Consider the following 24,399-nt stretch of genomic DNA (forward strand, 5'->3'; position numbering starts at 1 on the left):
CTGAAGTCTCTATCACTAGCCACTGTGAGAGACAGGATATTGGGCTACCTGGACCATTGGTCTGATCCAGTATGGCCATTTTTATGTTCTTATATTTTAAAAGCCACACGTTTTTGCTGCAATTTTTGCTGCAGGATGTCAGCATTCAGGCTGGCCAAAATGAATGCCAGTTTGTTTTTCCTAGGACTTGCTTTTGAAGAAAGGTATTCAAGATGATTTAGTGTAGTGTTCCTTTTGTTTTTTAACTGTGATGATTTAGGTCAGAGATCCCACTGAGTAGTGGTGATGGCCTGAGGAATGTTAATAACAGGCTCCACAAACTCACGGGGCTGCTGCGTGTGTGTTTGTTTGGAACAGGGATTCGCAAATTATGCAGCATTTGCCTCCCTGGAGATCTATGCACTAAAGCCCCAACAAGGCATAACTCCACCGATAAGCCAATGCCAGCAAGATAGGTGCATTTTTTTGCCGTTGAGCCTTGGAGGAGCTAGCATTGTGCAATGAATGGAGGCATTGACAGACAAACACAAAGACAGGAGGGTAAAAAAATATTTGGCACATGGATACACCCTGAAGAAGGTGCAGGAATTGGCTGTGAGACTGAGTCCGTGGCGCATATGTAGCAGGACATACGGTGTCAGTGGTATTTGTGGTGAAGCCTGGAGCATTTCAACACAGTCTATAGAAGTGACTCAGAAGAAGATTGCCAAGCAACTAAGAGAACAGCTCAAATGTATAACATTTGTACCAGGCAATTATTACACTTAGTCGCATATAGCCAAAGCCAGCAAGCCTGGTCTAATTGGACAGGAGCTGTATAATCTTGGAAGCAAATGTTTTGCACTGTGTGAGGCCAAGGAAAATGCAGGATGATCCATGTAATAACAATAATAATAATGATAATGGCTTGCCCTCCTATAGTGCTTTTTATCTGCAGATCTCCAAGCACTTTACAAACGTATATTGAGCCCACTGCACTCTTGGGAGGTATGGAAGCACGTATAAAGCACAGAGATTAAGTGGCTTGCCAAAGGTCTCAGAGCAAGTTGATGACAGCACTGGGAATAATGACAGGTTTCGGAGTAGCAGCCGTGTTAGTCTGTATTCGCGAAAAGAAAAGGAGTACTTTTGGCACCTTAGAGACTAACACATTTATGCATCCGATGAAGTGAGCTGTAGCTCACGAAAGCTTATGCTCAAATAAATTTGTTATTCTCTAAGGTGCCACAAGTACTCTTTTTCTTTTCACTGGGAATAAGACACAGGAGTCCTGACTCCCAGGTCTAATCATGCTCTGGCCTGTTTTATTCTGATTAACAATGTTGCTTTTCTGCCCTGATGACCAACCTCAGAAGCTTAATTGTGCCTTAATATGCTTATTTTGTTTTGCAAATTAAGCCATGCAGGAGTGACATCTCCTCCTATATCAGGGCCCTGAATGAGGAGAGATGTGTTGGAGGTAGAACCAACAAAGCATTTTAGATACCTGTTCTAAAATCTGACTGATTCCTACATTAAAGCTTCTGGGATATGCCCGAGGTCAATGTATGATTAGATAGGCTGCCATGTACTGTCCAGCCCTCTTAGGCCTTGTCTACATGGGGAAATTGACCCCCATAGAATAGACCCCCACAGAATAGCTATAGTGGAATAGCTTCCCACCTGGAGTCTTGGCAGTGTGCTAATCCAGAAAAAAGTAGTTTTTATTCTGAAATAGGGTCCACATGGGAAGCTATTCTGCAATAACTATTCCAGTCAATTTCCTGGGGAGAGACAAGCCCCTTACCCTGAAATCATTTTTTCATTTAGTCCTTCATTCACTCCAAGCAGAGATCTTGCTATAACCCATATTGCAGTCTGCGCTTGATGGAAGTTGAAACTTTTGATTCTACTTCACTGTTGGTGGAGTATCTCTCTGTCCCACTTCTCTGGAGCCAAGTAGCAATGGATTTCTTTCTAGGAGATTATGTTCTTCAGAGCTTCCATATATACAACAAATATTCTCCCCCACCCGCCCGCCCCACACACTTTAAGGTCCCACGTGAGCGACAACCCTGCATTCCCTTCTGTATCCCAAAATAAAATTTAAAAGCAGTTCAAGCTTTGCTTTGCATGCCATATTCTTTCCAGTCTGTTTTCAAAGCGATATGAATGAGTCACCATAAGATAGCGGTGTAAGAGCGATTTATCAGTGCTCACCTGCTGCTGAATGGATCGGGAGGTGCTGCAGTTCGGGTTTGAGGCGCTTTCATGGAGTTGCATCCAGCATGATTTGGCCCCATGCATCCGTTGTGCCATGACATTGAAAAGCGCATGGTAGATGCTTGCAAGGAAAGCCCTAAGAACACTGTATTACAGCTCTGATCAAGGACAAAATGGAATGTAGAGCGTTGAGTTTTCTTGGTGAACTTCATGAATTGTAGTGGCTTATGAAAGTAAGAGCCTGCTAAGCCCTAAGTAGAGACAGGTACATTGTAGGCTTCCCTGCACTCATGCATAGTCAATACACATCAGGTATTCCAGTGATGAGTGGCAATATAAAACCCTAAGATGGAGCCTGAGCCACAGAATTCTCTCTTGTCTTGCCCCCCACCATGATAGTCACCAATGTACCTAAAAACTGACCTGCAGTTCCAGTACTATTCCTGTTCAGGTGACCCTCATGAGCAAATGCAGTCACATTGTGTGATGACGTGGGGTGGCTAAATATCCAGACAGGACTCATCTGAGACCATTGTAACCAAGTCTTCAGAGGAGAAAAGTTAGTCCATTAATTTTCTGGCATATAAAGAGCAGGAAATAAAATACATCACTGAGGGTTGTTAATGTACTTTTATAATGATTAATTTCTAGATGTTATGAAGATGTGACGTTTAGTGATATAAAAACCACAGATATTGCCATATCAGAAGAGTTCAGTGATTCATCTGGACTTATTCTTTCTGTCTATCTATCCATCACATTTCTAAGGTATTTTACCATCATTCTGTCTAAGCACTGACCATGTCTCTGGCAGTGACTAATACCACATCCTTCATAGGAACTGACAATTCTCGTAAAACATGCTATTCTGCGTTGTTGTGTCAAGGGGATCAAGTTCTTCCTGACCTGCTGCTGGTGATCCCTTGAAGCCTAAATATTAGTTGCTCTTGTGGTTTTCATCCCACATAGTGTCACTGCAGATGCTATTTTAAACCTATAAATGTTGGGAATATATATATAATATAAAAAACAACCTAGAGGGCTTGGACATAAGAACAGCAATACTGGGTCAGACCAAAGATCCATCTAGCTTCGTATCCTGTCTTCCAACAGTGGCCAATGCCAGGTGCCCCAGAGGGAGTGACCAGAACAGGTAATCATCAAGTGGTCCATCCCCTGTTGCCCATTCCCAGCTTCTGGCTAACAGAGGCTAGGGACACCATTCCTGACCATCCTGGCCCCTAGTCATCAATGGACCTATCCTCCAGGAACTTATCTAGTTCTTTTTTTAACCCTGTTATAATCTTGGCCTTCACAACATTCTCTGGCAAGGAGTTCCCACAAGTTGATTATGTGTTGTGTGAAAAAATACTTCCTTTTGTTTGTTTTAAACCTGCTGCCTATTAATTTAATTTGGTGACCCCTAGTTGGTGTGTTATGAAAAGGAGTGAATAACACTTCCTTATCTACTTTCTCCAAACCAGTCATGATTTTATAGTCATGATTTTATCTCCCCTTAGTCATCTCTTTTCCAAGCTGAAAAGTCCCAGTCTTACTAATCTCTCCTCACACGGAAGCCATTCCATACCCCTAATTATTTTTGTTGCCCTTTTCTGACCCTTTTCCAATTCCAACCCTCTTTGGCCTGACAAGGACAGAAAAGGGATTGCAGAGGAAACCCCAGTGCCTCTATCCCCTACCAAAAAAATACCAGCTCAGTACATTGTGATGTTAGAGTGGAGATGAAAAACTGAGCAGCAAGCGTGCTGAGTAAAGGCTGTACAGAGAAGGCAGCAGAGTGGAAAGGAGAGATCCCAGGTAGCTTAGACTAGTGAGGTATGTAATGACCCAGCTGTCCTTGAGCCCCTGCTGCGTCCCAGTGACCCTCTGGTGTGCTTGATCAATATTTAACACTAAACTCCTTTTATTGTTCACAGGCGATTACTTTGGCATCCTGAAGGAGGAGAAAGTGACAAGCTTCCCTTTTAATGTAATGGACAATCCCATGTACTGGGGAAGCACTGCCTGCTACCTTGGCTGGTCCATCATGTGAGTACAGCTCTGGGCAGTCGTGGGCCACAGCCTCTTCACCTCGTTCTTTCATCATTCTCTAGAGTCAGTGGCAGTGTTCACTGGGTCTAATTTAGGGCTGAGCTTGTGACATGCTGGGCAGGTTAGCTGGGGAGGGCATTTGCCGCTTTGCGGGAGCTGGCTCATAAGTGCCGCTTGGTTATCACACTCTCCTTGGTGTGTAAGTGAAATCCTGCCTTGTCCTGTTGCTGATACTCAGGGAGGAGTAGGGAAGGATGTGAGGAGTCTTTCACTCATGTAAGAAGCAGGGAAGGATCTCTCCGGAGAGGGCTAGGAGGTCCACTGAGACAATGCCCCACACACCACGTCCTTGGAGTTCCTAGCTGTTGAGCATGTATGATGCAGGAGGCAGCAAACATTAGCTAGGCCTGCATTGTGCTCCTCAGAAAAACCATGAGAGGTGTGAGGAGGCCCAGCTGGAGCCATCCTGCCTTGCAATACTGGATTGGGGCTGGAACTTGTGGGGCTGGAACTGACAGCAGTATTCCTACCAGGAGCACAATGGACTATCTCTGGAGACAGAGGAGAACTCCTTCAGGGTGGGATTGTCCCAAGACCCCGTAGGCGGCTCTAGGCATTGTGGCCAGCCACTAGGGGGAGACATGAGCGCCCGCGCCGGGCGGGGATATTACACGTGAAAGTGGTGGAACTATTTCCTGAGTCGTTTCTGCGGAGCGACGATGTGGAGGTGGCTCGTTAACGTTACTCAAAACATCCTGGAGAGGTGGCAAAGGTAAAAGCTCGCGACAGGGAAGTTCTCTAAATGTTCTGAACTGTGGGGACAATCTGGTAGTGTAGGGAAAGTGCCATGCATTCTGGCTTTTAATTTGCCGAGTATTATCCCACAATCACATAAATCACTCGTCACCCGCGGATATGTTTAGCACTAATTTGAACAAAATAAATACTCTCCACATTCTAGAAAGACAATACTGATCTTGGCATCTGATCTTCTGCAGCGTGGAGTCCTTGGCCAACTCTGTAGAATGGAAAAATCAACATCCAGGGCCAAATGTATTCCTGGTGTAACTCTACAGAAACTAAGAAATTGACACTGAGAATCAGTATGGTCCAATAATTACCTTTAAAAAGGAAAAAGACTGGAGGACTATGGGAACCTTGCAAGAACACTCCTTGGGTAGCATAACAAAGTTTAATAGACTGATTGGGAGAAAAATGAATAGTATGTGGTCTGGCAACTAATGAACAATATGGTCTGTGCTGTATTCTAAGTTTGAAGTGCTTTTTGTGTAATATTGTGTTTAATTTTAGTTGCCCAGTAGCAAACAAAAACCACCACAAGTTATATTGGGAACTCAGATCCATACAACATCACAAGCTATTTATTATTTGTTACTGTACCTGCCACGCAGGAGTACAACAAAATAGAAACTAATTTGGTGATTTTATGACTATATAAAGCCCTGTTTCTTCATTTTCTGCCTTTAATGAATATTGTACTGGTGTAACTCAGTTACAAGTCTTCTCTCCTGGGTGCTTCCCTACTGTACATTTTGCACCTGGACTGCCCACTGAGGTCAGGAGAGCTCTGCCCAGAAGGGGCTAATCCAACTCCTGTTGAAATTGATGGGACATGGTTTGGGTCTCAAAAGAGTGAAGACTGTGTCCTGGAGATGGTGTCAGAGAGAGCGCTCTCCACAGGTGATGCAGTGAGGATGTTGTTGGTGAGAACTCCGCGTACGGGATCAGTGCATGCAATGCAATGGAAATTAGGTTGGCGGGAGCTTGCAAGGGGGACCAGGTGCAGAAGATACAACAGAGCCAGCGCTGGTAGGAGCTCCAACAGCAAGACGCAACCCAGATGCCGCTGGTGGGAGCAGCCCATGCAAAGGATGCAGGGGAGAGCCACGTGACAGAGTCCAGAGGAGAGCTCAGCTGTAAATGGCTGTAAAGAGGCTTTTTAAAATTAACATAAACATTTCCAGGTCTCTTAGGAAACGAATCAGACTTTGCAGAGCTACTGAAGCCCCGGCTCCATCTCTAGGGTCGTCCTCTGTCAGAAGCAGAGAGCAGACTCTGATTTTTTTGTATGTTGCCGAGCTTGATTCTCAGCAATACAGGCCTTGATTCTCCAGCTACGCACATGCTTTATTTATGCAGTGAGAGCAGTCCCATTCCTAAGTGGTCGCAGTAGTTTGCTTGAGGGCTATCTGAAAAGGCTGCCCCTATAAATGATTTACTAGGGGAGGAAGGAATTTAAAACCAGTTGCTTTTAGTGCATACAAGGCCTTCGAAATCTCTGAGTGTTAAATAGATGTGTAGGGAGACACCCCACCTTCCCAAAAATATTTTGTAGTGGTTAATTATCCTATCGTCTGTTCTTTAAAAGATGGCCCACTGGATCCTGAAGACTAAGGGCTTGATCATACATGCAGTGTGTGTCACATAAAACAGACTGTATTTATGAGTACCTGAGTTGTAGATGATTTTTCGAGGTGTGTCGTGGATGATTGTCAGCATATCTTCCAGCGAGTTCAGGCCCTTAATTCTGAGAAAGCGACAGTATCCAGTCATATGACGCATCCCCTTCTCCCCTGCAAACTCACACAAGCCTTCTTTCTCGGTTACAGTTTCTGCTCTTTTAATTAGCTGCTAAATGGGAAGTATGATGAGCTGCTGATGCTTCTTAATGACTCCATAAAATAAAGATGCATAAGGCACCAACAGAGCCATGCAGCGTATCCTGGAGGAGTAAATGGAAGCAGGCACAGGACAGAGCTGTGTGGGTGGAGGCTTTCATGGCTGGTACAAGGAATCTCTCTGAAGGCTGGAGAAATGGCAGGCATTATCTGTGTGGATCCAAAGAGGAGCTTAGAGACATAGCAGCAGTTAACAGGCCTGTTGGCGTGAGGCCTGTTGGCGTGACACCAGTTGGGCACACACTAAATTATGTCTCCCAATCCATCCATTGAAATGGAAATCATTTCAGAGGGACTTGGAAGCCAAGGCCCTCAGTTAACCCAGTGGCTTCTCAGAGCGTTTGGGAGAGACGGGGAGTGAAAAGTCTGAATAGAATTAACACTCCAAAAAGGCAGCATGACAGGCCCAGAGGCCTTTTCTAGGTTTTTTTAGGTTTTTTGGGATGCCAGCTTTCAAAGCAGCCTCAGATGGCACTGTAGCGATCTGTGTAAGCAAAATGCACATGCCCATCAGGTAGGGTGACCCAGATAGCAAGTGTGAAAAATCGGGACGGGGGTGGGGGGTAATAGGCGCCTATATAAGACAGAGCCCCAAACATCAGGACCATTCCTATAAAATCAGGACATCTGGTCACCCTACCGTCAGGCTTTTTGAAATACAGGTATCTGATTTGCACATGCCCATGAAGATTTGCACACACAAATGGGAACATGCGGATAACCTGTGTGCAGAAGGGGAGGCCCTTGGAAGATTTGGCCCTTTGAGTAGAAGGCTCTGCAGAAAACTGAAGGATGAGGGCAAAAAGCCCTGTACAAATGTCCCCTCCATTTTGTGCTGATTATGGTGTCTCTGAAGATGTGCAAACCCATTGCATGAAATACAATCATCTTCGCCATGGGAAGGGTCTACATTACCCTCTGTCCTTGTTACATACACAGACCTGGCCATCTTTGGATTGTTCTCTTCTCCTAGGACCTCCTTTCAAGTTTCTGAGGTATCTGTAGCAAAGGGTTGCTGTGCAAGAGACCTTCATTATTATTCTCATGACAGGGGTGCTTAGCGGCCAAACTCTGAGCAGGCCTCCATTGTGCTAGGTACTGTAGAGAGGCACAGGAATCAAACCAAGTCCATATCCCAAAAGCTTTCAGTCTAAACCGACGCAACGCACAAAGGAAAACGGGCAAAGGGAAGGCAGGTGACTTCCCCAAGATCCTGCAGCAGAGCTGGAAATAGACCCCCAGCCTCCCGATTCCCAGTTGAGAGCCCCAGTCACTGCCTCTCAGAGCTAGCTCTTCGATTGCGATGTAAACTGACCTTCCCTTGGGAGTTGGCATGGGGCTCTCTGGCTTTGAGCTGGGCAGGAGCTGACTTCCCCTCCTGCAAAATAATTTTGTTATTTCTAAACTTATTCCTGTTCCACACTGGGACAAAACTGAGACCTCCTGATATTTTCCATAGAGAGAGAGAGAGACCCCAGAACAGCCCATTGCTCTGGGCACTCACCTGGGTGATAGGAGACTGGGGGATTAAGTCCCTGCTCTTGAACCTGAATCTCTTACATACCAGGGGAGTGCCCTAACTCTGGGCAAGTGGCTGTTCTGGGGTTTTGACCAGAAATACTGTCTTGGACCCAAGAAACTCCTACAGTCCTGCATAAAGTTTTGGTTTGGACAAACTGGCCTTTTCCAACTGTTTTGTTGAAAAATTCCCACCAGCTCTATTTCGACTCCTCAGCCTGGCCTGCCTAGATAAGTGGATGCTGGCATTTTGTGCCCACTCTCTCAGGCAGAGACTTGGGATGAAGATAGATACTGGCCATGTTTTTCTAAGAATATCCTCTTGCCAGTCAGGCTATCTGCAATACATTAAAAGACTGGTATTGGCTCTGGTCCTTCTCTTTATGGACACTTAGATTCATAGATATTAAGGTCAGAAGGGACCATTACGATCATCTAGTCCAACTTTCTGCACAACACAGGCCACAGAATCTCACCCACCCACCCACTCCTGCGAAAATCTCTCACCTATGTCTGAGCTATTGAAGTCCTCAAATCGTGGTTTAAAGACTTCAAGGAGCAGAGAATTCTCCAGCAAGTGACCCATGCCCCATGCTACAGAGAAAGGCGAAAAACCTCCAGGGCCTCTTCCAATCTGCCCTGGAGGAAAATTCCTTCCCAACCCCAAATATGGCGATCAGCTAAACCCTGAGCATATGGGCAAGATTCACCAGCCAGATACCCAGGAAAGAATTTTCTGTAGTAACTCAGATCCCACCCCATCCAACATCCCATCACAGGCCATTGGGCCTATTTACCTTGAATATTTAAAGATCAATTAATTGCGAAAATCATGTTATCCCATCATACTATCTCCTCCATAAACTTATTGAGTCTAATCTTTAAGCCAGATAGGTCTTTTGCCCCACTGCTTCCCTTGGAAGGCTGTTTCAGAACTTCACTCCTCTGATGGTTAGAAACCTTTGTCTAATTTGAAGTCTAAGCTTCCCAATGATCAGTTTATATCCATTTGTTCTTGTGTCCACATTGGTACTGAGCTTAAATAATTCCTCTCCCTCTCCGGTATTTATCTCTCTGATATATTTATAGAGAGCAATCCTATCTCCCCTCAACCTTCTTTTAGTTAGGCTAAACAAGCCAAGCTCCTTGAGTCTCCTTTCATAGGACAGGTTTTCCATTCCTCGGATCATCCTAGTAGCCCTTCTCTGTACCTGTTCCAGTTTGAATTCATCCTTCTTAAACATGGGAGACCAGAACTGCACACAGTATTCCAGGTGAGGTCTCACCAGTGCCTTCTATAATGGACACTGGCAGCATGTGCGGAAGGACCCAGACAAGATTAGTTGGTCTGTCTTGTCTAATGCTGCTTTGGCAGAGCCTGCAATGCAAGAGGTAGAGCCTGATTTTATCTGCGTCCTGAAGTACACATGACGGGAGTAGGGCTGAAATACTCTGTTTTCACAAGAACGTTGACTCAGACGCCTGGAGGAGTCAGTGGGACTCAGTGAGATTGCCATGAAATTTGAGGCCAGGCAGCAGTTGCTCTTCCCTGTGTGCAAAATCATTTAAAAAAAACTGTTGGCAGCCAGCCACTTCCCCATAAGAAGGGCAGTCGGTGTCTTTGTAGCCTTTCTTTGGGGTGCATAGAATGCACAGTGCACTTGTTCCGTCTGTGGGGTGGGGGGGGCGTTGTACTCCAAACAAAAAAAGATCGTTTTTTCCCTGCAAACTGAGGGGGAAAAGAATTGTGTGTCAAACAAATCGTTTTGTCCAACCGAAAATGAAGTTTCTTTTTTTTCTGAAAAGAAAGGAAAATTTGAAACAAAAAGGTGAAAAATTGAAACGTTTGGTTTCCGAAAGTCGGAATGAAAAGTCATTTAGATTTTTGGAGGATTTTTGCTTGTTTGGTTTGTTAGTTTGTTTGTTTTTTTTTTGGTATTGAAACAATTTGACACAAATTTGCAAAATCTTTCACTTGACCTGACTCTGCATTTTTCTGGGGAGAAAGAAGTTTAATCTGAAAAGTTTTGTCCAGCTGTACAATAGACTGATTAGCAGAGTCTGCTTAGAATCATAGAATATCAGGGTTGGAAGGGACCTCAGGAGGTCATCTAGTCCAACCCCCTGCTCAAAGCAGGACCAGTCCCCAACTAAATCATCCCAGCCAGGGCTTTGTCAAGCCTGACCTTAAAAACTTCTGAGGAAGGAGATTCCACCACCTCCCTAGGTAACGCATTCCAGTGTTTCACCATCCTCCTAGTGAAAAAGTTTTTCCTAATATCCAACCTAAACCTCCCCCACTGCAACTTGAGACCAATTTGTCTAGGTCCCTCTGTATCCTATCCCTACCCTCCAGCGTATCTACCTCTCCTCCTAGTGTCATCTGCAAACTTGCTGAGGGTGCAAACCACGCCATCCTCCAGATCATTTATGCAGATATTGAACAAAACCGGCCCAAGGACCAACCCTTGGGGCACTCTACTTGATACCGGCTGCCAACTAGACATGGAGCCATTGATCACTACCCGCTGAGCCTGACAATCTAGCCAACTTTCTATCCACCTTATAGTCCATCCAGCCCATACTTCTTTAACTTGCTCACAAGAATACTGTGGGAGACCATGTCAAAAGCTTTGCTAAAGTCAAGGAACAACACGTCCACTGCTTTCCCCCCATCCACAGAGCCAGTTATCTCATCATAGAAGGCAATTAGATTAGTTAGGCATGACTTGCCCTTGGTGAATCCATGCTGACTGTTCCTGATCACTTTCCTCTCCTCTAAGTGCTTCAGAATTGATTCCTTGAAGACCTGCTCCATGATTTTTCCAGGGACTGAGGTGAGGCTGACTGACTTGATTTGATTTTTTTTTTTTTTTTTTTTTAGTATTGTCAATTAACTTTCTTTCTAAAGTTGCTCAAACCAACAAGTCTTGTTACTGCTGATAATCAGTGGCTCGAAAAGTATCCTAAGTACATTAGCAAAAAGAAAAGGAGGACTTGTGGCACCTTAGAGACTAACACATTTATTTGAGCATGAGCTTTCGTGAGCTACACAGCTCACAAGCTGTAGCTCACGAAAGCTTATGCTCAAATAAATGTGTTAGTCTCTAAGATGCCACAAGTCCTCCTTTTCTTTTTGCGAATACAGACTAACACGGCTGCTACTCTAAGTACATTAGGTTGGTACAGTCCAGCGTAGGGACTCAAGTGACAATCCCTACATTACAGAAGCCATGGTCATGCTAAAGCCAAAACATACTACCTATATTTATAGGTTCTCACCCTTCTGTTACCACATAAATCTGTTAAGCTTTCAGTAGGAAATGTGTAACTTCCACATTGTAGCTTTTCCATGCCTGAGTCAAGCAGCCACCTAAATGAAGTGTTAATTATTTAGGGAATGTTTTGTGTATCCTTTAAAGGGAAATGTTTTAACACATGGTAACAAGCCTTGTAAATCAGTGCTGGAACTGCGGCCAAATGATACAATTAGAGCTCTCACTGTCAACAAATGATCATGTAAATTTGTTCTCTCTGATATGAATCAATAAGGAGACCTGAACAAGCATGTGTTAATATGGGGTTGAGCGGTGGGGAAGCTGCCACATAATCCTAATGAGGAGGGGGGATTGTAATGATATAAGTATGATAGTGTAATGATATTATAGTATGATATAAAGCTCTTGATCTGTGGAAATCAATCTGTAGCTCTAGCAATCAAGAATGGGCTAGACCTGGTTACAGCCCAGTGCATTAGCAGGGTTTGCAGTCAGAATTGCAAGATCCTCTTCATTCCCCCAGGGCATTATTAGAGACGAGGTGATTCTGGGCATGGGGCTAGAGACAGAGAGCTTGTCTACAGGAACAAGTAGGTTGCGGCAAGATGGGGTGTGAATCTACCCCACACTAGCCTGCTGCTCACTAACTATCCACGTGAACCCTGCTAAAGTGCGTTAAGAGTTTGTTAATGTGCTTTGATTTAGTTTTCTTTGAAACAGGACTAGATCAAAGCACATTAACAAACTCTTAATGTGCGTCAGCTAGAGCAGGTTAAATTCATGCCCCAGCTTACCACCACCTAAATGTTCCTGTAGACAAGCCCAGAGCCTCCTGTGGCTTCAGCTGACCAATCTGGATGCAGCATTGGGGTGTCTGTCCAACCTGCTGGAGAACTACCCTTCCCGCCACTAGAACTTCGGGCCACCATTGTAAATTAAGTCCTGAATCTGTCTGACTGCTGAGTCTGCAGCTGTGTTCCCAGGCAGGCGGTCAGATGCCATGGTGATGGGCATGGTATGAATGCCCAGATAGACGGTTAGCGAGGTCTTGGGAAGCCCCGTATTTTGGATGTGTGTCTGATTTCTGCACTTCACTCCCCAACTTTCCTCCTAACCTCACTCTCCCCAATCACCTCTCTAACTGCTGTCTTCATCTCATCTCTTCTCCGGGCCTTACAAGATGGCCCCTGGGGCTGGAGCCACCTCCCTCTTCTCAGATGCCAAAAGCTCTCCTTCCCCTCTTCATACCGTACTGTGTTTGGGGTGGTGTACAGCATGTTTCTCAGTCATAGTTCAATAAATGAACTCGTGGCTTTGCTGGGGCTGAGACTTGAGCCCCGAGACTCGTGCTTTTCATAGATTTTTAAGGCCAGAAGGAACCGTTGTGATCGTGGGCGCCCTGTCTATACTAGGACACTTGACCAGTAGAGGAGTACCATCATACTAGCCTGGCAAAGCACTCCTAGGGTGGATGCAGGTATCCTGGCAGTCCCGCCCCCACCCCCTCCAAACGAAACAAGCTACACCGGCAAAGTTTGCTATTATAACTACATCTGCCCATGGGACTTCTACCAGCACAGTGATATCGGTCAGAGCTCACAGCTCTTCATGCCCCTGAGTGACCCAGCAGGACTCAGTAGTGTAGACGTAGCCTACGTCTGACCTCCTCCATAAGACAGGCCTTTCTGGAAAGGCAGGCGTGTTTCTAGGCGTGACAAGGAAAGCGTGCACACCTCGCCCATTGGTGAGTGTGTGTTACCGGCCCCCTGTTGTGCCCGATCCGCAGAGGATACAAGTCTGTGAAGCCTGGCCTCTTAAACTCAAGCTGCAGCAGCTCGTGCTTTTAACTCTGGAAGTTCCCGGTTCAATCCCTGGTTTGTTAGCCAAGAAGGCAGCTGTCACGCTGACATCTTGCCTGGCTACCGCTGTGTCTTGTACCACAGTCCCTGTGCGATCCTGGTTTGCCCACCGTCCCTGTCAGTCTCTCTGAGAATAGTCTTTCTGCAGATTCTATGCACGAACGCTTGCCAGGCAAATTGCTTTCGTGACCCTTTTTTTCTTCTTCTTTAATTAACAAGAAGGGAGCAATTGCCACTTGTCTGCACAGTCAACAAGGAGGAAAATATATTCAAGGCTGGAGATGAGTAAATTACACTTGTTGTGCCTTATCTCTTCAGCCCTGAACAGCAAGTGGGGTGCAGAGGCTGTTTGACTATTCATAACTCTGGTTTTATAGACTGCCACGGGCAGCCATTGGACAGTCTCTAACGTGAGATGGAGAAGCGGTGGCTCTTCCCCGCCTTGCTTTTGATTCTTCTTCTCCCTGACGTCTGTCGTGTTCTCAGAAACAAAAATAGCGTCTCGCACACGCAGTCGAGTGTGGCGTCTTTCCCGACGGAGAAGAGACGGGACCTCGCTCTGACAACCATGAAGAATAGTTTTGATGGACGCAGCAGCTGTCTTACTCCCAAACTGATTGACACCGAGGCTGTGATTTTTCAAAAGTGGGGGGCCAGAAGTTAGCCCCCTAAATCCCTATTTCAGCACCTAAATCTGTGGCTTGATCGTTAATAGGGCCACGCACCCAGCAGCTGCCACTTGTAACTGATTTAGGTGCCTAAATGTGGACTTGGGAGCCTAACGTTAGCCACCCTATTTTGAACACCTTAGCTAGCCTACGGTGTTACCACGCTGAGGGCGTGTCGACACTGCTGGCAGACCTGTGACCGCAGCTATAGGTGCCAGCTTCCCCCGCCCCCATGCCAACCCTTTCCCCCAAAGTCCCCGCCCCAACTCCCCTCCCTGCCCCTACTGGACCTCCTCCCCAAATCCCCGGCCCCGCCTCCTCTCCTGAGCAGGCCGCGTTCCCCCTCCTGCCCCCTCCCGCCCAGCACTTGCTGGGAGGGGAAAAGCGGTGCCCTTGTGGAGAAGGTGGAGGCGCTGGGGAGCGGGGAACACCCACCAATTTTTCCCCATGGGTGCTCCAGCCCCCGAGCACCCATGGAGTCGGCGCCTATGACCACAGCACATGTAGGCAGCCCCAAGCTAGTTTCAGCCTAGCTCACTCAAATGACAGTAGCAGTGAAAACATGGCAGCACGGGTTGTACAAGCCCCCGCAGGGCCCTGGGTTTGGACTTGAGTGGCTAGCCCATTGTAGCACCTGTGTTGCCAAGGCTTCCCATCGATGGTTATTCAAGCTTGATCGCTCACGGTTAGCTTGGATATATCTACACATGCTGCAGTCACGCCTTGATTGTAGTGTAGACATACCTATAGGGTGAAATCCTGCCCACCCTGGAAGTCAGCAGCAAAACTCCCATTGATTCAAAGGGCCTGGCCTTTCATCCGTTGTCTCATTTAAGTCCTGGGTTCAAGTAAACAGTCACAGATTGGACTGCTGCCGTTCACTACATGCAGTGAAATCTTTTTTGGATCAGGAGGTGAATGGAATACTTCAGTTCCAACTCTCTTGCCTCACTGTCTGTGATCCCAATATTTTAAAAAAAAAATCCCGCACCTCCTTTCATGGGCTGGGTATCTGCTGTACCCAGCTTTGCTTGTTTGAATTGCATGTGCATCTCTACAATCTAATATTACAATAACTGGATACTATCAGGTGCTGCTATGAACGTCATTCATTCATTTATCTCTGCATGGTGACCCATTTCTGAAGGACAAAGCTCAGCTCGAGCCGGAAGGGGGAAATTGGCCATGTTCACCTTTTAACTAAAACATTTCTAAATGGATTTAAACACAAACACAATCATTTCTTGGTCCCCGTTCACTAAATGTACCTCACTACAAGAAACCAAAGCTCACAACACCCTTGAATGGTAGAATCCACAGCATGCCGGCAGGAGCTGAGCTGTCTAGAAGAACAGGCTCCCCACTGGTAAACTGAGAGTAAACAAAAAGTTCCGAACACCCGTGTTTAAATTCAAGCGGTGTTGGAGGAGAACCAGACGGATGAGCCATTTACTTTGGGAAGCGTTTTTGGAAGACTCAGGTTGAGCTTTGGGGCAGATCCCCAGGGGCTATAAAGCACCAGAGTGGTCACTGATGCTTTGCTGATGTACACCAGCTGATGATCTGGCCTTTTTCATGCCCACCACTGGACTTTCCCAGCAGTTAGTCACAGCTTTCCGGTCCCTGATGGAACTGCAGAATATTGCATGCGAAACCTTATGTCGTCATTACGGTAGTACCAAAAACAGCTAAGAGCTTTACAGACAAGTTAGAAGCTAAGCTCCCAACCCCAAAGAGCTCACAATCTATCCAGATCAGGTCTCACATCCTTTAAGAATAGTCGTGCAATTTATATGGGTGGTGGCAGTGTGCCTCTAATCTCTACTCTGCCCTCATACACATGTGATTTAGCTGCTAGAAAGACTCCCATGATTCACTGCTGTCTCTTCTGTAATACACATCAGCCTTTATTTGATGGGGGACCAATAGGATTTTTGCTTGTTTGGTTCATTAGTTTTCAATAGGTTGAAACTCTTGGGTGGGCGGATTTGGAGGTGAGGTTCATCTGGCTGTACAGTACCTACATGATCCATTTTGATGGGCATAAGAAAGATGTAAGTGGCAGTAGGGGGATCTATCAAAGCCAGCTGGTCCCCTTGTGAAGCCTACTTTAACTTGAAGGAACAATGGAACAAAGTTGGTTGACTGATCTGTCTCCACTTAAATGGATTTTGAAATAGCCTGTTTACAACTCCCTGGCCTGTGATCACCTCTGTCAGTTATCCTAATAAGATTGCTAGTTGCCAGGAGACGTGAAGTTTCATGATGCACCAATTGTAATGAAAGAAGAGATGAATCCCAAACAGTAATGTTGGAACCCAGCAGAATATGATCATCCATTTTGTTAGGGCAGATAGGAGCAGCTAGAATCTAACCTCCTTGGGCTTTCTTTCATCAGGGGTTTTGTGGCAAGCTGGCTGATTGAAATTCCTCAGAACTACAGCATCTTTAAACACTCTCTCCCCCTCCTCCCCCCCCCGCCCCACTCAGACAAGATATGACCGTAGAACCCTTATTTGACTCACTGGGGAGTGAGGCGCTCATCAAATCAAAAAGGTTGTAACATGTAACATCTCAAAATTACAGCTGCCAGCTGTAGCGTGATTGCAATGCTGTACGAGTGGTGAACAGCTTTTCAAGAGCAGAGGATAAAATACTTAAAGACAATCTGAGTCCCAGTGGAGAGGGTTTTTTGAATTACTGCACCATGGAATTACAGTATGTACAGTGCATAGCATCAGTTTCTTCTTGTCCTTCATACCACTGCAAAGCGATTTCCAATAAGGCATCAGGACGTGAAAGGATTTTGACTTGTTCTGATTTCTTTTTTCTTTTTCAGGAAAAATGGCCCAGACAACTGGTCATTTGTAAGACTGGTGTTCGTAAAATCGAGGTTCTGCTTTTATTATTATTTAAGTGTTTTGCTGTAGCATCTAGACTCAGATCAGAACCCCTTTGTGCTGGTGTTGTATGGACACATAATGGAGAGACGGTCCCTGCCCTGAAGAGCTTACAATCTAAATGGGCAAGGCTGAGGCACAGAGAGATTAGGGATGGGAATTTCAAATGTGCCAAAGTGGTTTAGGAACACAAATGCCTTTGTTCCTTTCAGTGGGACTTGTGCACCTAAGTCACATAGGTGCTTTGGAAAATCCCACTCTAAGTGACTGAATGGGACCTTCCTAATTCATGACCGTTTATTGTAACTGCTTGAATAGAGCCACACAATAGAGTGTTTAGAAAGGCCCTGGGTGTCCTGTGTTACACCTGTGCCATCAGCCTGTGTTCTAACCATTTCAGTTAGGTATTTCAATCCCATCAAAGCAGAAGTCCCCATCCTTGGGAGCAAATGTCCTTAGGTTGGTCTGGCCGTCATTGTACACACTAGCGGTATTTCATCTCCCAGGAGCTTCTTCCCTCCTGGGTCTGTGTGCATCAGACATTTCCTTTATGGTGCCGGGGCTCCATGCCACAGTCTTATGTAACAGAGTTTTCAGCTCTTACATGGCCTTATAATCTCAGGAGTTATCTTCCAAGTAGCAGCATTGTCAGCACAAACATAGTTAGCTTACCTGAAAGAAGCTGGTCAGGAAATAACCTTTGCCAAGTGACATCCGATGCATCCAATGAAGTGGCCTGTAGCCCGCGAAAGCTTATGCTCTAATAAATTGGTTAGTCTCTGAGGTGCCACAAGAACTCCTGTTCTTTTTGCAGATACAGACTAACATGGCTGCTACTCGGAAATCTGTCGAAGTTTGCATTCAATACAAAACAATAACGCTTGCCCTTTGTTTATTTAAGACGGGCATGCTCTCATGGAGTACATCGTCCCCATGTTACTAACTTACTTACTAACCCATGTTACGTAAGGCCAGTGACTTACCTGATCTTTCGCTTCTCTCTTTTGAAAACAGGCATGCGAGCCCAGCTGGCCTTTTACTGACAGCTGTAGTGGCGGTTTCTTATATGATTGCAATGCTGTATGAGGGGTGAGTAGCTTTTCAAGAGCACACAATAAAATAATTGGAGACAAAGCCAGAGTCCCAGTGGAGCAGTTATTCCAGTTAGCCCATCATGGAGAAAAAGAATGTTTGTTTATTTTTTTCCCAGTCCCCTTGGTAATGGACAGATTTAGGTTTTAAGACGGCGCCTAAGGAAAAAGGAGACTAGGTATTTTTAATGGCCGTCTCTGTCTTGAATTTACATGGCAACGACAATAAAGAAGTCCACAGGCGTAGAATGGGTATCCTGACAGTGCACTGCAAACACTAGTTTACATTCTGTAATTCCTTTTATGGGTTCTTCTGATCTTTTGCACTGCACTCTCCAGGCCCATGCTGAATGTGGCTGCCTGGAATATCCACCAGAGGCATCAATTGTACTTTAGAAGTGACACGTATTTCAAATGCCCTTAAAGGTGATCTGCAAAGGATGAAAGTGGGAGGTTGGGCGTTTGCTTCTGAGGAATAAAAGAGAGCCTGAAAAGTGAGGGGCTTAGTGCCCTAAAGTTTTGTTTCTCACTTGATTGTTCATTTTTCTTTACTTTCATGTTTGTCTTAAAGGGGAGCAAGGATAGATTTAAAGGGCTGGATCCTCCTTTGGCCATACTGCCCACAGCTTGAGCCAGAGCACGTGCACACAAAGGAGGCTTAGAGCTCACCTCTGTGCGGCCCTCATCCTGCTGCGGCTCTGGGCAGAGCCAGTCCGCCTGCACCAGGTTAGAGCAGCCTTGAGGACTGCTCTCATTTATGTCAGCAGCTAGTGTTCCAAAGAGGCTGAAAAGCCCAGGGTTTGCATAGCCCATGATCGTATTTTGGCCACACCCCGCTTCCCAAGCTACACTAGCAGTCAGGAGAGGGTTGTGCAGGAGCCCTTGTGCCCACTCTGTGCCACCAGAGGATCACCATTCCCATGGGGTGATCCTTCTGGGACTGGACAGCAGGCTTTAGGGCAGGAATATGCCTGCAGTGCAATGCAGTGCCCCTGAGAACTTAGCCCAGGCTCTGCACTTCGAAGCAGTCTCATTTGTCTCCCTACGGGGTGAGCCTCTTGCCTCCCCACAGTCAGGGATTCTGGGTATTTCCCAGGGTGGGTGGTCCTAGGAGCTGTCATTAAAGCTGGATGGATTTTGAAGACCTCCAAGTCTTGTCTCTAGCTGTCATTGTCCATTCCCCCTTTGCACACATCAGCGGTAGCTGTAGCGGGACATTATTGAGCCTGCTGCAGAGGGAGCTGGCAGCCTCCCCTGAGGCAGCGAGGGGCACCTTTGCAAAGCACCGGCGGAGGGTGCCGGGGGCATAAAGCTACATTCACACCCTGGGCCTTGTTTTGTCACAGACTTGCATGCTGCAGGCAACAGTCACCATCACTAGATGAATCACACAATCACACATGGGGAGAAGGGGCTGGAACCTTGCTCCTAAAACAAAGGCTAAAGGAGAACTTGGTTAGCTGATGCTAGTAGCAGGTCCCATACTCTCTCTGTAGGCCTGGCCACTAAGGGTTAGTAGTACATATACCTACAAAGCCAGTGCATTAGAGAGAGCCGCACACTGTGCTGCCTTCCAGCCGCTAGGTATGGGAATTACTGGGACTGCTGTATTGTTTCTTGCTCCTAAGCAGAATCTCCCTGATCTCTAGGTGTTAGGAGGGGACAGGAGCAGAGATCCTGGTATCAGTTTAATGGCACACAGTTGTCTTTAATTTTTTTCTACCTTTCCCCACCCCCAACAGACCCTTCACAGAAGAAATCTATCAGCAGAAACGGAAGGCGGCAAAGAACAAATAGCAGCAGCAGGTGTGTTTGCAGAGAACTGAGGAGAGAACAGGAGCTGGGAGATTTCAATGAGGGGAGTCGGTCTGCTGGGCCATTCACCTGTGCGAGATAATTTGACGGGAAAAGAGAACTCAGCCTGCTGTCTAATTATGCCCTTCCCCAAGCTTTGCATTCGCTGACTCTTTCTAATCCCTCTCTCTAGTTCTCAAGAGATTTTCAACTTCAAACCCCCACAAAATCCAGCTAGGAGGGTTTCTTCACAATGAGTTTTGTTCCCACTTCCTAGTTGTTTCCAAAGCAGCCAAGGCTAAAGTGTTTTGATTATAGGCTTGAACATGAAAGAAAGGCAAAACCGGCGGGGAACCTTGAAGTTAAACGTTTAACCTCTATAAATCCGCAAGAAAAACCCAGCTACTGCATGAGGCCAGGCTTCAAACGTAACAGGTAAAGCCATGCCTGACTGCTCCTTTGCAAGTGGAGATCAGGTCATTCCAGACACACATTTGCACATGCTTGTGTTATAAAAATTTAGCCCAAGCGGCCTGTTTTTTAGACTTGCATGTGTAACGGCCTGTTCCAAAAGGCTTGTGCAAGTACCTGACTGGTCTGCATGTGCAGTTACTGCCATTGAACCTTTTGCTAGTCTTAAATTCACCAAAATTTGCTCGAGATTTTCAAAAGTGACTAGTGATTTTGGAGGCCACCATTTTTGGATGCCCAGAGTGAGGCATCTTAAAGGGCCTGATGGTCAGGAAGTGCTGAGTGGCCATCCGGCCCCCTCAACGTGCCTCAAGTTGGGCACTCAAAATCACTAGTCATTTTTGCTAGTCTTGGCCAAAGTTCACTTAAGCTTCCAGCCTACTCTCTAGCATCAATGCGTATCAGATTAGACCTCCCACTGGTCCCACAAAGCATGCCTCATCGCAGCCAAAGGGAGCCATGCGAAAAACGGGTCTCCAAAGAATTGTCCCTTTTTGACTTGCAAACACCGGAAGTCGGAGAATCCCAGGATCTTGGTGTGGATCTGAGGGGTGCTCAGATGGTGGTGATGTAACAGTCTTTTTTATTTTTCTCTCTTTTGTGAGACAAGTTTCTCGGGTTGCTCCACACCCAGCTTGGTTTGCTGGTCCTCTGGGTGTGTGATTTGTCCATTTTCCCTTTGAAATGTATCTTGCTAATTAGCCAAACAAACCCCGTCCTTCCAATTAATTGTACCATGACAGTTGTAACAATCAGAGAAACAGCCAGAATAAGAGAGCTAAAAGCACTCATGGGGACCCACAGTGTAGCTTAGTCTGCCCCTTATGTCTCCTCCTTTTGTCCTGGCTCACAAAATCTGCAGCAGATACACAAAGAAAGTAGCCAAGAAGAAGGAGATTATCTCGGAGGACTATCATGCAGCAGCTTTCAACCTTTCTCCCCCGCATCTTGGGAGGAAGCAAAACCAGATTTTAGAGACCAGCAAAACACAAGCCAGCTGTATTTTCTAACTAAAGGGCCCATGAAATAGTAAACAGGGCCTTGAGGGGACATTTGTAAATAGTTTCTTAGGACAGCAGTCGCCTGTTCCAGCTGATCTTTCATGCAGATGTCCCTGGAATGAGACTGTTAAGTAGAGTGACTTTCAAAAGGCTGTACAGTATTGATGTCCGAAGTATTCAGCTGACACTGTGCACTTTTAATACGGTGCATTTAATCTAGGCATGAGCTGTAATTGCATTGCTTGAAAAGTCGACACCTCTGAATTTGGCAGGCATCCCGGTTTCTCTAAATCCTGTGGTGACTTTGCAAATAGCCTCTATTGTGAAGGAGCGTGAAACACATCATGACTTCGCCAGTCAGTTGGGCAGAAGTTCCACCCTCGCGGATCAGCTGGTGTCCCACAGAAGGTGGCGCTCTGCTGTGTTTGAACGAACTCACCCAACAACGGAGGAGGAAGGGGAGGGGTCTGCAAAGCACTGGGATCATGTGACACATCCCAGGGGAGAAGGGTGAGAGAGAGCACCCTGCCATGAGCGTATTTCACCAGGGGGAAATAATGCAGGCACCTCCGGAAAGGGAAGATGGCAGTGTTGGCGGGGGAGTAGTGCAAGAGGCTGGCAATCGGGGCTCCTGAGTGCCTGAACTCTGCCACTTGCTCAGTGGAAGTTAGGCATCTAAATACCTTTGAAGATCTGGGCCTTAGGGCTCAGTTAGAACTGTTGAGCCCTGGTAACTCCAGTTGCAATCTAGGGGAGCTGCAGGTGCTCAGCCCCCCGACCAATCGTGGCCTGTGCCTCCCATCGGTAACGCTGACCCTTCCCTCACAGGGCTTTTGTGAGGCTTAATTTAAATTAATGTTCGGAAAGCGTTTTGAGATGTTGGGCTGGAAGGTGTCATGGAAGGGCACTGTGTCAATCTGGAAAAGGGTTCGTGCAGAGAATAGAGCCCTGATTCATTGTAGTCTCTGTTGAGCTGCCTTTTGGCTGTCTCATGCCCTGTCTTTTTGTTCCACTCATCGATTTGCTACATCTTTATTGAAGGGAGTGATTGATGGCAGTGTAGGGACAGTGTCTACTTGTTTGGTGCTTGATCAAAGGGCAGGCAGGGTTCACTGTGCAGAGTGAAAGCTCATCAGACCCGCTCATCTCTCTCTCTCTCTCTCACTCACTCACACTCCCACAAACACACACATACACACATTCTCTTTCTCTGCTACAAAATGTTGTACCCTGGATGAAGCAAATGACCTCAGACAGTGTTGCCGAAGCATGGCGCCCCAAGAGGAATGTTCCACTTTTCCTCCAGTCCTTTCTGCAGAGCGGCTGCATTCCTGACTGCCTTTCCCACTGCACACTGCCGATGCTAATGATCTTTTCATCTCTGTCCCGCTGGGGGTTTTTTAGGTTATCTTTCTTCTTCCCTGTTGTTTTCATTAGCACTGAGCCATTCAGCCATCCCCTCTGCACACCAGGGATTGAAATCTTAGCCCTGGTGTCTAGTTATTCAAAAGATACTAGGGTTCGAATTCATTCTGAATGGGAATGGCGAAGGGTTAAAGCTCCCAGCCTGAGTGAATGATGTTTATGGACTCCTGTGATGGTTAGAGGCGCTTTGAGAAGAAAGCCACGTGAAGAGTCAGTTGTAGTGAGAGAATCGAACGCAGCGCGAAGGGGAGCTTGCGTTGTTATTGAGGGGAATTGGGGTTAAAACTAGAGATTGGGAGTTAGGGCTCCTGGGTTCCTAGGATACCATTGACCTACTCCATGATCTCAGGAAAGTCACTTAATCTCTCCATACCTTCGCACCCCCATTTGTGCAGTAGAAGTAATAATAAACCCACTGTCCAGCATTGTTGTGAGTGTTAAGTAATGTTTGTAAAGCACTGAGATCGTTGGCTGGAAAGAACTTCAACACTTGGTATAACTGAGCATGATAATATCCTTAGTAAATTACAGTCATCCTCTTACTCCCTGTATTGTCTGTCATTGTGAGTCTGCTGCCACCCTGGGTTCCTCCTGGATTTCTTCTCTCAGTCGCATCCAAACAGTCTAACATTCACCTGATCTATTTCCTCTGCACATTTCACTTCAAGTCTCTGAAACGCCTCACCTCTCTTTGCTTTTCCTTTCTGAACTTGCTCCAGCCTCCAGGAACCTTTGCGCGGGTGCCAGGAAGGAGGGGGGAAATTGCCATGGCACAAATGCTGTTTTTTCTGCAAATAAAATGAAACCCCCAAACTGTGCCAGATAATGTGTCGCCTACTGGTGGTCCTGTTTCCTCCTCTTGAGTTCACCCCTGTAAACCAGTGGAACGTGCTGTAGCTTTTGCATGGTTGTGATTTGCTCCATTCCCTTTATAAGTCACTGCCCTGATGGTACCAAAAGAGAATTAAATCCGTTTTTGAATCAAAACGTTGTTTGCATCCAATCTGTCCTGCAGACACTGCTTTTCTGTTTCAGAGTTTCAGAACCATTAAGTCGGGGGTGGATTCTGCTTTGTCAGCAACCTTCTTTATAAAGACTTTTGCATAATCTTTTATTTTTAGCAAAGTTTCCACATCCCCTTCACAGCTAATGTTTACAGTCAGATGTTAAAGTGGCCCTGTACCCATAGCAACCAATGAGGAGAAGATACATTATATTCTGCAGACAGTTTATGTCAGAGCTGCTTGTGGTGGCTTCATGTAATTGATATAAACAATCCCACGTATGCGGATGGATAGTTAGGAAAGAATCTTTTCATTTGAAAATACTAAGAAGTAAACATCTAACTAGAATAAAGATAGGGCCTGGTTATTATTTATTTGTATCACCATGGGCCTAGATCCTCAAAGGTTATTTAGCCACCTATTGAAACCAATGGAGC

The 24,399-nt window shown here is 46.1% G+C and overlaps 1 protein-coding gene across 5 annotated transcripts in view; it reads left to right on the top strand.

Annotated features, from left to right (window-relative positions):
• Positions 1 to 23,945, top strand: part of PEMT (phosphatidylethanolamine N-methyltransferase) — a 91,673-nt gene extending 67,728 nt beyond the window's left edge. For all 5 annotated transcript variants that reach the window (XM_073361843.2, XM_073361846.2, XM_073361844.2 and 2 more), the window contains 3 exons: positions 4,140 to 4,251; positions 18,191 to 18,265; positions 20,010 to 23,945. In XM_073361843.2, coding sequence (XP_073217944.1) covers positions 4,140 to 4,251; positions 18,191 to 18,265; positions 20,010 to 20,064 — 242 coding nt within the window. In that variant the 3' untranslated portion in view covers positions 20,065 to 23,945. The remainder of the gene's footprint in view (positions 1 to 4,139; positions 4,252 to 18,190; positions 18,266 to 20,009) is intronic.
• Positions 23,946 to 24,399: the final 454 nt, after the last annotated feature.

Source organism: Lepidochelys kempii, chromosome 10 (assembly GCF_965140285.1).
Source record: "Lepidochelys kempii isolate rLepKem1 chromosome 10, rLepKem1.hap1, whole genome shotgun sequence".
Classification (NCBI taxonomy): Eukaryota; Metazoa; Chordata; order Testudines; family Cheloniidae; genus Lepidochelys; species Lepidochelys kempii.